The sequence below is a fragment of the Tursiops truncatus genome, chromosome 3, assembly GCF_011762595.2.
Source record: "Tursiops truncatus isolate mTurTru1 chromosome 3, mTurTru1.mat.Y, whole genome shotgun sequence".
Classification (NCBI taxonomy): domain Eukaryota; kingdom Metazoa; phylum Chordata; class Mammalia; order Artiodactyla; family Delphinidae; genus Tursiops; species Tursiops truncatus.
In genome coordinates this window covers 105,339,823-105,352,657 of record NC_047036.1, presented here as the reverse complement: position 1 = coordinate 105,352,657, position 12,835 = coordinate 105,339,823, and the positions used below count along the sequence as shown (strand labels likewise).

The 12,835-nt window shown below is 40.6% G+C and overlaps 1 protein-coding gene across 1 annotated transcript in view; it reads right to left on the bottom strand.

Annotated features, from left to right (window-relative positions):
- The window catches only part of CCDC192 (coiled-coil domain containing 192), a 178,823-nt gene extending 168,271 nt beyond the window's left edge, over positions 1-10,552 (bottom strand). Inside the window, 2 exon segments of the mRNA XM_073801950.1 lie at positions 6,790-6,897; positions 10,532-10,552. Of these exon segments, the coding sequence (XP_073658051.1) occupies positions 6,790-6,897; positions 10,532-10,552 (129 nt within the window).
- Positions 10,553-12,835: the final 2,283 nt, after the last annotated feature.

Below are 12,835 nucleotides of genomic sequence, written 5' to 3'. Positions count from 1 at the left end.
GACCCAGAAGACTGACTCTAAATTCCAGCTCAAAAATTCACCTGAGATTTACAACGAGAAATAACTGCTGAAAGTCATTCCATTATAGAGCATTGGCATTGAATTGAGAGTCCATAGAGTCATGCATCTATGAGTAACTGAGTTTTGACAAGGCTTTCAAGACCATTCAAAGGGGAAAAACCGTCTCTTCAACAAATGGTGCTAGGAAAACTGGATATTTACATGCAAAAGAACCTTGACGAGACAAAGCACTACATGCAACAGTATGGTGAAGGGGTTGGATGAGCAAAGCAGGTATTTGCTAACCTAATATCCATTCTCCCCTTCTTAGTAAAAAAAAAAAAAAAAAACCCTATACTCTTGGGGTAACAATGTGCCCAGTTAAAAATCCATATTTCCTAGGCCCCATGATATTAACCATGGTCAGGCATATGTAAGAATTCATTAGGTGAGTTTTGGAGAAAAGCTCTTCAAAGAGGCTGCTCAGCTGGCAGTTGTCCATCCCTATTTTGCACTTGCCTTTTTCATCTTCATGCTACTTGACTTCATGAATGGCTGCAGCTGCAGGTACCTCTTGGACCCTGAGGACGGGAGCTATGTTTGTGAATGCACGGAGACCAAGCCCAGGCCTCTGAGAGCTGCAGAGCTCCTGAGCCTATTCTGGGCTCCCTGTGTCCAGACTTACTCAATTACTTGTTTAGGCCACTCTTATTTGGGTTGTTGTTTTATGTACCCAAGATTAATCCTCACTGATTCACTTAGTTACTGTGGAGCTGGGGGGCACGAAGCAAGAGTGATGGTTCCTCTTCACCATTTGGTTTGGGTTAGGGCTGGAAATTCACTTCAGTGTAGAGTGAGAACTTGTTAGAAATGCACATTCTTGACCTCCACCCCAGATGGACTGAATCCTACACTCTAGGGGTGGGACCCAGCAATCTGTCTAACAAGCCTCTAGGTTCCAGTTTGGGAACCAGGGTGAGTTCTTTTTGTTCAGTGCTGCTTGAGTAGGAAACTTCTTTAAATGGCTTTGACCTATGACCACACGTTCTTAAGAACAGGGTCTTTGAATTTTAAAAATACTTATGTTCGAATATCAGCCTCACTGTTTATTAACTGTATGACCTTGGGAAAACGGCTTAACATTTTTGAGTCTCGTTTTCCTCATGGAGATTATAATAGTGCCCCTAATAAGGTTCTTGTGTGGATCAGATGAAATGTCTGTCAATCGAAGCACAGTACCTGGAACACTATAGATGCTTAATGAATGTCAGTTTCTCTACTCTGCCTGCCATTGGCAATACACTGCAGGGGTCTGGTACCAGGCCTGAATCCCTGTAGGATGTGAACTTAGCCACCACCCCACTACAACCCCTTTCATGCTTTGTCTCCATTATTGCTTCTGCTATTCTTTAGGATGGAAGAGAACCTTAGGGAGATCCCAGGGGAAAAAAGAAAGGGAAAGGAATCCTCTTGGAATATAACGTAATTGATCCAGTTCAGTAAAGAGTGAGGATACAGGAAGCTGCTGTTACTAGTTTTATTTGGGGCTTTCGGAAATGTCTCTCTCATCAGGTGAGGGGGAAACTATGCCTAACTGGCATATGAGCTATGACTAAGAAGTAAGAAAAAGACTCCCATGTGCTTTTTTCAAAAGTTGAGAAATAAAACTAGCATGTTCTTCTCCATTGAAATTTCTCTGCACTTTGAGTGTCACCAATAAATCTCTCTTTATGAAAACAAAAAGGGCACAATTATTTTTATGCTCCAAAGACCATCAGGGGCCCCTTGCTGTGTCTTGTCTATGTCTTATTCCTACCCGGGAAACACAGTTGGTAGAAAAAAAGATCAAGTTCCCCACCGAGCTTCCCACCTCCTAGCTCCTGCTTCAAATAATGACATCTCTTTCGCGGCTAGCATATATGCCACACTTAATATATAACTAATGTTTTGCTAGGTATGGTATCCGAAAGACGCCTGAAGCTAATTCTGACTACGTAATTGTTACTGGATTCACCTCCTTGGTGAGAAAATGACCACAGATTCCCCTCACCCCCCAGTTTCTGCCCGCCCCCCTCCAAATTCTGAAAAGACCAGACACTGGAGCTGAATGGGCAATTCAGCTCCCAATCTTGGCAAAATCAGAGAATGGGCAGAAACAGATAGAAGACTTAAGAGATGAAGCAGAAAAAAGGTTAAAATACTAAAGTCCCTTTATCAAATGAGGAGCTGAGGAAGAAGATAAGAGAAAGCTGGGTGGTAAAAAAAAGCCAGCTAGGGCAAGGGAGCTGGGGTGGGAAGGGGACCTTTTCTGGTTGAAAGACTCTGAGATTGTGAGCACTAGAGAAGAACCACTGTGTTGAGATCTGGGTGTCTTTCAAACACTTTGAGAGACATCAGTAAAAAAGGAAACTTACATACACACACACACACACACACACACACACAAGCCCATGACATATGACTCAGAATATACAGTTCTGTTATGACCACTAGCAGCGGTAGAGATAAATTAACATTAATCGAGAACCTACTAAGAACCAGGTTACACTCATCTCGTTCAATCCTCACTACAGCCCTATGAAGCCAATGTGTTCACCCTCTTCTGCATAAGACCACTGTGACTCAGAGAGACTAAGTGAACTGCCCAAGGTCATAAAGCTAGCAAGTCCTGGAGCAGAAACAAAGCCGGAGCTCTCCTGGGTCTGCTGCTGGGAGCCGGGAGCCAGAGGCTGGTGATGACTGAGACACACTGGGCCGATGCTGCTCCCAGAGGAAATGTTTCAGGAACTGGCCTCCCTCGTCCCTCTGAGCTGGTGGCTCTCTGGATCTGTGCTCCACTGTGACACTGTGGCTTCTCCTGACACTCTCTTAGCACAAAAGCTGTGCAATCTCTTAGCTTGCGTACAGTCATCAACTACAACCCCCGGAGCCCCTTTCTTTCTCCCTCCCATGTGCACTGGGGATAGAAGCCAGCACACAGGCAAAAACTGCCTTTTTTTGAGTTTCCCCTGAAACCTCTTCACGCTTCTTTTTTCTCCTCTTGACTCTTTTCCTCCTTTCCTGTGCCTCCTTCTAGTCCTTTCTCTACTACCTAATTTCCAGGCATTTCCCCCCACGGGTCTTAACCTGCAGGAAATATAATCAAATATTTTCTTTAGCAAAACTTGGCAATGTTTTGAATTATCTACAGTTATTACCCAGGAAAAGAGATGGATTCTTATGTCCCTTTCTCACTCTGGCCAGCTGACTTGCTGCAAACTTACTTCTTAGAGCTGTGAACAGCCCAGATTAAAAGTATTAATTGCAAATTATCCTGCTGTCATATTTCTTTTATTTTGACACTAGTGGCATGACTGCAGAGAAATAAAGAATAATTGTTAGCTAAGGGAATCCAACAAGGAAGTCTGTGACCTCACAGAGGAAGCGCCACACTCTCCTTATCTCCTCACTAAGTTCCTTCTTTTGCATAGTAAGCCAACAGAGACCTTGCTGGAAGGGACCCTAGAAAGGTTCAGTTTAAGTAACCTGAGGCCCAGGACCAACAGGTGTTTAGTGTAGATGAACCCCGAGGCATCTATCTGGGTTAGTTCTATGTGCATCACTAAGGGGCAGAGCCAGGAGGTAAGAATTCAGCTAATGTCAAAATTTAGCCATTTCGCAAAGGCAGGACCCACTGGTTGACAATACCATGAGCTTCCACTCCTTAGTTCCAGCACAAATCTTTGTCCTCGACATTTCCTCTCCTCTTCCCACTTGTTTCTAGCCCACCAGGCCAGCCCATCTGACAAAATGATTTGGATTACAAGTGAAAGCCAGCTAGCATTCCCACTGTCTTTGTGACAAATCCTAAATTAATGGTATTTAAAAGAAGCCTTAACTCAGCCATAAAAAGAAATGAAATTAAGTTATTTGTAGTGAGGTGGATGGACCTAGAGTCTGTCATACAGAGTGAAGTAAGTCAGAAAGAGAAAAACAAATACCGTATGCTAACACATATATATGGAATCTAAAAAAAAAAAAAAAAAGGTCGTGAAGAACCTAGGGGCAGGAGGGGAATAAAGACGCTGGGACGAAGTGAGAGAGTGGCATGGACATATATACACTACCAAATGTAAACTAGATAGCTAGTGGGAAGCAGCTGGATAGCACAGGGAGATCAGCTCCGTGCTTTGTGACCACGTAGAAGAGTGGGATAGGGATGGTGGGAGGGAGGGAGATGCAAGAGGGAAGAGATATGGGGATATGTGTATATGTATAGCTGATTCACTTTGTTATAAAGCAGAAATTAACACACCATTGTAAAGCAATTATACTCCAATAAAGAAGTTAAAAAAGAAGCCTTAACATGTATACACATAAACAGGAAAAAATACTCCTTCACACACACACACACACACACACACACACACACACACACACACACACATCATTGTCTGGACCACTAAAGACAGTTTCTCTTTTTGCAACCACAAAGTGGCCTAGCCTGGTAAGGAAGACAGTGGCACCCAGTGGACAAATGTTTGATTGTTTGAGACAGGTGTCCCATTCAGAAATATTCTCCTTTCTTAGCTTGAAGAAAGGCTATTTGCTCCCCTTACCTTTCCCTATCCTTCTGCCATCACATTTTTAAAACATCTACTGAATTTAAAAATAGGGGGGAGGGGAGTGTCGTTACAGTTTTTATCTCTTCAAGAATAAGACTAAACTGAAACACTGGAGAAAGGAAAAATTTCAGGATTAAATCCTCTGAGAACAGTGTCTATATTTGATTAACCTATTTCAACAGTAACAGCGGAGACAGCCAAATCTAATAAAATATTCAGCTTAATTAAAAATGTAACGTTGAAAATGCCTGTAATGTGCTTTTCTTCGCACATAATATTCTCCTTTTCCTCACACCATTGCCAACTTCCAATTAAATTGCCTTGGTTATATGCAAATTTGGCAACTCCAGGGGCAATACTTCAGGAAAATAACATACACAGATCCTGCAACTTGATACTATGCTGCAGTCTATCTGGGAACCATACAAATACCTACTATTTTCACTCTCCAGCCCCTACAGTGATTCTTTTGGTTGTGAGCTACTTGGGTAGAAAAGCTTTGCTTATCTATCTTTCTTCCCTCAAACTGCTAACTAACATCTTACTCACGGTAGTTAGAAAGAAGTTGAGTGAAATCCAGTTTCCATTTTATGTAATTAATCTGCTAAACACTGAAAAGAAGTATCTAATTGTTTGATGTTACATAAAGGGATCATCCAGTTAAGAATCTTAAATATTAGGGGCTATTTGCGCTGGAGAAAAACATTTTATAAAGAACAAAAGGGATGAGGACTTTTATGGGTGAACTGAATTTTACTGATTTAAATCATTAAAAGACGTTCAATTACAAAATAAGCATACATCTTCTTAGTGTAACCTAATACCAGCAAGGGTGCCCTTTTTAGTTAGCCATTCAAAATTTCTTCCAAGTTTGCGTGCTCTGAAATCCTTAGTTTTTATGCTTTGAAATGGTACCTCATGTTTATCATTATATTCTTTGTAATTCAAATTTTGCCACAGTTTGAAGCTTGCTTTTTCTGTTGTTTTAAAGAAAAGATGAGTTGGCCAGCGTTATGACACATGGGTGAGATGGAATCTTTCCCCAGTGGGTCTGGGCCTAGGGCACCACGCTTTTGTTAATTGACAGAAGGCCCCTGTGACCCCTTGTGTCTATCACATTTAGGTAGTCAGCAATAAACACATCCCGAAGTAAGAGATGTACTTTTTTGGTAAGCTGAAAAAAAAAATGGAGGCCATTTGTACATGTATCCCTACAATACACGTTAAATGTACTTCTTTTTGTCATAACACAAGCACACTTTCCCCCTCGTCTCTGCAAAAATTCTTATAAAATTCTGATGCACTCAACTTTTGCTATACAGACCTTTCTTATTAAAAACTCAAAATTGTTTTTCAAAAGTTTCTAAAAATTTATTTGCAAAATGTCTCAATCCATGACAAATCAATCAATGTTTATAAAATCTCAGGGTCTGTGTCCTTTTCCTCCACTGACTGCCACCAACAGTGAGCACTGGTGCCCTGTGCTGTGGGAGGACACACACTCCTGGCAGCTTTGCCCTCTGCCAAGCCCCCCTGCCCAGGGGCAAGGGCAACGGTAACAGCAGGATTTGTACCACGTACACTATACTGTTTGCAAAGTGTAATTGTGTTGGGAAATGGTCTGAGCTTTACTGAGAGCCATACTCCGTGTCTCCGCACTCGGAGACCTGGTGTGTAGGCAGATGACATATAAGGCAACCCGACGGCCGGTAGAGGCTACACTCCACCTATGACTTGCTTTGCTTCTGTGAGTGTCACAGCCCAAGAGGGATGCCAGGATTTGAAAAACTCTCTTTCTTCACATAATTGGAGAAAGTTGCTCCTGTGTAGTTCCTATAGGTTTTATCTTACTTTGGGGCTTATCTGTTTATAATGCAAATATGTTTCACTTATTCAGAAATCTACTTGCTTAAAGATGGCTTTCCTAACTCATGGGCTGTGGCGAATGAAAATCAAAATATAAATCTAAGAGGAGTTTTAAAGGCTGAAAAGCTCCATACAGATTAAAGTAATTATTGTTATAACTAAAATGAATGAAATGGGGTGTGTGTGTGTGTGTGTGTGTGTGTGTGTGTGTGTGTGTGTGTGTGTCATTAGGTACAGAGGTTAAAACACGTATTTAGATTTTCCTTGCTCTACTGCACACTGAGGAACATATATTTCCAATCCCAGTGACAGGTATTACCTGTTCGGATAAGACTTTAGCCTTTGCTTCTGCTTCCATCAGGCAAATCTCCAAGGCCTCGAGCCGTGCCAAGGTAAACGCCATCTGTCTGGTTTCCAGAGACTCTTTCTTTAAAACAATAATCAAGTATTACTTTTTGACATGGGTAGTTTCCTGAGTGCATCTCAAACAACTCTGGGGACTAAGGACAGTCTTAATAAACTCACACAAATCATCTCCTTTTCTTCTTCAACATAGCAATAAAACAATGAAATGTTACAAAAACAATAGTGTTATTTAACAGTTTAGAGTCTAAAGGCAGAGTAAAAAAAAATGCATATTAATGAGCAATGAACAGCTTTAGAAAGGTAGAATAAAATATCCATGTTGAAATTTGGTTAGTCTGCAACTTTTATTCCTGATACAGAGCTTTTCTTCAAGAGGTTAGAACCAGAATTTCACATTCCCAATAAGAGATGTCATCTAGAATGCCTACATTTTTAACATTCACCTAGCTTGGGGGTCATAGTCATTTGAATTCAGAGAAGCTCTTGGTTCCTTTGATTGTCACCTTCTTATCACAAGTTTAATTAAAGCAAAGATACTACATGGTTTAGAATCAGATCATTCTTCCCCAGAACGTGGCTAATATGACTCAAATCAGCAGATGTGTAGACTTTCCCTCTCAAAATTAAGTTACTCTTTATCACGTACAAGCAGAAAAATGTGCAAAGTTGGTATGAGAATATGTTACCAGCACTACTGAGACTAGAGCACTTCCTGACTACTCTTTGGCCATTGAGACAATTAATTAATAAAGACACAGCAATATGGAAACTTCAAAGGAAAACCTCATATGTGCTAGGATTATGAGGTTCCTATAGCTTCCTGGGGTGTGTCCTGTCTTCTTGTGAAAGTTCAGGCTGCTGCAGCTGCTTCCAATTAACCCCACAGGAAAAAAAGAACTGAGTTCCTACATATTAAAAAAAAAAGAACAAAAAAAATACCCCTGCTGCTTTATTTCCCCTTTGGTTTAGGAGCCCACCAATTTTATACATATGTGCATTTCCTGACGATACAATAGAGCCATCTGGTGGTAAATGAACCAGCCATAAAAACAAAGCATTTATTCAGTTCCTATAATTGTTCATGCCATCCTTTGAACCTTAGGACCCTGGCAAGGACCTCTGATAGAAATAAATGTTGCTCTGTTCAAAAACAGCATGGCTCCTAAATCACACATGGCTGCGTAATCTCCCCGAGGTCAGCCTTTGGGGGGTGAACATCTTGGGTTAGAACAGTGATATTCGGGATGAACAAATGACCCTCAGCCTCCCATATATGATTCCAATAATTTCAACAGTCAGTCCAAAATATCTCAAAACAAAAGCCTCAGAACAAAATTCTTGTGTATTTATACTTACAGGTAGTTTATGCTACAAAACATTTTATGCATAAAGGAGAAATTGTCAAAAGTCCAAACTTTTCCAAAAAGGTTAAGGATCCCTGACCTAGATTGCTATTTCCAGGGGGAATCTTCTTGTCCAGTGTTTGACCTCGAGGAAGTTTTTAAAAGTAGACCCAACAAGATCATCTAATCTATTTCTCTAGGTCTTTTTCTCCAAACATCCCTAATTTTCCCTGACAAGAAGGACAACCATTTCCAGTAAGACAAAAGCATTGCAAGTCAAAGCCAAATGAAACAGGCTTGACTGGAGACTGTTATTAAATAACATAGGACTTTTTGTACAGGTAGATTTAAGAAACCATCATGTGTTATAGAACAAGGAGAGTCCTGAGCAAACTGTGAGGAATGCAAAGCCTGTCTCCACCTTTACCCCAGCTGTCACTCTCCACTCCCTGGCTTGCCTTTCTGTCCCCCTCTCCTTTAAGGGGAAGAGCCATGAATGTATCTACACTGGAGAAAGAATGGCCTAAACAAAGTCAAGCACTTTTTAATAGGAGACAACCTCCATTAACCAAAGGAATACAGATTAAATCAAGAATAATCTCGCAAATAAGTAAATACCTGGCGTTGGAAGTTTTGGAGGTAGGTGTGTGTTTTCAGGGACTCTAAACAGTTACGTGTAGTCAGTCCTTGCCCCAGTTTTGCAGGATGCAGTGGTACGAGAGCAGAAAGTTAGGATTTATACCCTGAAGTTCATTCTCCCTCAGGCACATGTGGACACACAGTACATAAATTGATTTATGTTTCTTATGAACATGAAACTGTCTTGGTGGTTAAAGTAATGGCAGAGTGAATTATATTAATCAAAACTGAAAACATATGATATATATAGGTGTTTGGGGATTGAACCTGTGTCTGTGGATTTCCAAATGGTAAATTCCAGCACTTCAAGTGGGTAGTCCAGTTTTTAACTTCTACTCTTTGTCCTAAAATTTTCTACCTAAATATCCATCAGTAATCTAAGTGCATGTATCTACGATAACCAAGATGATCAAAGTAAAAGAATATTACAAAATATTAATAATTCTATAAACTTTTTGGTTACAGTAAAGACACTAGATTACTATGCATGTGTGTTAAAGTTGACAGTCTACTAATTGACAAACCTTATGGAAAATTGTAAGAGTAGATTTTCTTTTAGCTGCAATGTTTCCTCATTTGAGAATCTGGAGGAAAATCTACTCTTTGTTCTAAGTTAATTTTTCTTATTTCTCTAACCCATCTCAGTACCTTTTCATTGTCCCCTTCCTTACTTTTAAGTCATTATTTCTTTGTCTTACAATGACCTTGCTCTTTCTCAGCCAAACAAATCCCCTCCACCCTTCAGGACTGGTTCAAGGTCTCTGATTCGTCCAGATCATCCACATCCCTCTGAATCCACGTGCGGCACTTAGAAAGGCGCCTGAATGCAGAGGCTAGACTGGTCACTGCACCGAGCATTTAGTAGGAGCTCAATAAGAGTTGTTGATTGATTGAAGGCTCAGCAGTCAGAGAAGGGGACTGCACCAGATAGAGCGGTCCTTCACGCTGAGAGGCTGTAACAGTGACTCCTTTGAGCAACACTTCCCCTGCATCTGGCTTAGAACACTGACAAGGATCAGAGCCCCAGAGAAAGTCCACTTGCCAAGGCCAGGGGCCAGACAGCGTAGCAGAGGGCAAGGAGGTGGCCGTGGCGTTGGGTGATGATGGCAGGGCTGATGTGAGGATTAAATGACGTAAATCAGGTAAATGCTTGGACAGATGAAGTGCTCAATTAATATTATTTTGAATAATTCTATTCTCCTAATTCTTTTAAGGGAATCATTTGATATTAAAACTTTCTAACTTGTTTTTAAACCCTAGTAAAAGAAAGCTCCCATAGAGGCCCTTTGGTAACAGCAAACGATCAAACCACAGCAGTGAGAAATTCAGTCAAGTATGCAATTAGAACAAAGCTAATATGTTAAATATGTGGGTGCATTTCTTTAAAAGCAAGATTGCTAAATAATGATGTGGCTATGGCAAATTCCACCTTTACACAAGAGCAATTTGACATGAGTCAGTTGAAGACAATTAAATGTTTCTAGCGATCTGGAGCATCTATCGTGCAGGGTTCCAGCAGCAGCCCCTGCCCCGTAGTGCGGTAACTTCCTGCCAGGTAAAACACGCTTTCAACACATTTTGCAACAAACTTCCTGCTTGATGTCTCCCCTATTTATTACCGTGGTCCATTCATCTTTCCCAGTGCTTGACAAGCGCCGAAGGCCCTAAACTTCCCTCTACGACCTGCTCATATTGCCCACGCTAGCCCCTTACCTCCGGGCAGACTTTTTCCATTCCTCCCTCAGTCTCTGGTGATCAGAATTCATTTTACAGTGGAAAGTTCATCACTCTCTTGTCCTTCTGTGCTTAGCATTTGCAATAGTTTCTTAGGTTAAATTGCCAATTTCTATTTAGGCAACAATTTAACAACTCAGTTCTCTTGATTCCAGTCCATTCAAGTGAAAACAGTATTCCTCTGTGTTTGGGGTTGTGTCATTAATCACTAAATAAGATATTTAAATTCAAAACTTGAACAAATTACAACTATTGTCAAAGCCCAGTGGAAAGGGTTTCTAAGTAGAAAGTGCCCATCAATATGACCCCGAAAGGGATGGTCATGGGAGGATGACAGATGAGCACTGACTAAGGGGAACTCTGCTTGGATTCTGGAAGGACACGTTCCTTACCTGACCTGAGTCTCACTGACTGTGTGTCTTGGGCTATGTGACTTTGGGGCTTCACTTCTCGGGGCCTCAGTTTTTTCATCTTTAAATGAAGAATACACTGGTCAGGTTGCAGAAGAAAACAGATGGTCATTCCAAAGGAGTGATTGAGGGCAGTGTGATGAAGGGAAGAGCATGGGTACGGTTATGGAAGTCAACAAAGGATGGTGAGATACACCCTGCATGCAAAGATACTTTTTGCCTTACCTTGACCTGAAGAGGTAGGGGGAGAGGTAATAGGAGAGCATTATCACAGGATCTAGAAAGAGAGCTTGGGAGAGGGCCATGCTATAAACCGAGACCTTGGGCAGAGAAATACAGCCACTGCCAACCTGTGCCCAGGCAGTAGTGGTTGATGGACCAGTGGAATAAATAGCCTGACCCTCCTCTCCTCTCACCCGCTGTACTTCTGTCTCTATCTTCCTCGGGCTGAACCCAATGAGAAATCAGAGGGCAAGAGAGCTTCAACAAGAAGTGCAGAGAGACCAGCTCCCTGGAAAAGAGCAGAGTGGGGGAAGGGTGGAGGGTGGATAATGGAGGGGGCAACAAAGATATCTCAGGCCAGAGGGGTTTAATGCTATTAGTGGTTCCCAAATGCCAGCCCATAGATCAGTGTTGGTTTGTGATAACATTTTCACCAGTCAGCAGGAAAATGATAAATGCTAACTTTTGAAAAGGACATTGTGAATTTTTCATGAAGCCAAATTTATTCCATTTAGATGACTGTCCTTTATTCTGAGCTTATGATCATTCTATATATTTTGGTGTTAAGAGGATGTGTATTTAACAAATGATGGTGATAGTACATGGGAATTTTTGTGTTTTACTGTTTTTTCTTGAAAAAAATTGAAAAATTGGCAGTCTTACAAAAACTAAACCTAATTATTTTTTGATGGAAATTTTTACTAGTTTATGAAATCTGAAAGTGTAGAGACCCTCTACCTAAGTGATCTCTGTTAAATTCTACATTAACTGTTTTGTCAGGCGGCTATTCCAGAGCTACATTCCCTGAATTCCACTGGACTAAGTCCAAGATGGACCTGAATTCGGTATCAAGTTGTTTTAGCACAGTTCCAAGATAGTTATTCTAGGAAAAAACCCACACTTGTAAAGGTCAACCTTTTACCCTGTGAAAGATTTAACTCCTTTTCCATTTCTATAGCATCACCCATAGAACAAATGAAAAAGGTATTTGAAAGGAATTGTTAACTCAGATTTTAATTTATAAAAAGATTGTTGGTGAGGAAGTTAAAGAAAGAGAAATGGCCCTGTGACATATGATAGTTTCATAAATAACTTTAAATAATGACTTACCTGAAACTCTTAACAGGCCAAGTCATTTTAGTTCAATTCAAAGCAATTCAATTCATTTAAGTTCAAAAAATATTAAGGGCTCACTATTCGCCAGGTACTGTGCTGAGCAATGGAGAAATAAATAGTAACCAGACATACAGGATTAATACCCTCACCAGATTCTCAGTTTAGAATTTCTCTCCAATACAAAAATCCTAGGATTTAGTTTTATGTAAAAATCAAAAGAATGTCAAGAGTTTGGTGATTAATTTAACATTTTTATTTTTATTCTCACTCATAAAATATTGCTCTGTGCTTTGGGGCCTTGTTCTTTTCTCTTTGATGAGGATTCTGGTAGATGTTAGAAAGAGGTAAGAGGCAGTCCTAACCTGTTTTCAAATATTCCAGATCTATCTCAAACAATATTGATTTATAACTCCTTACAGACTGTGAACCAATAGTATAAGAGGAGAAAAGGACCTAGTAAATAGTTCGTATCTTGCATCATTTCAGCTAAAGTTAACAGTAAAACAAGGACTGGGTTACAGGACACCTGAATTTG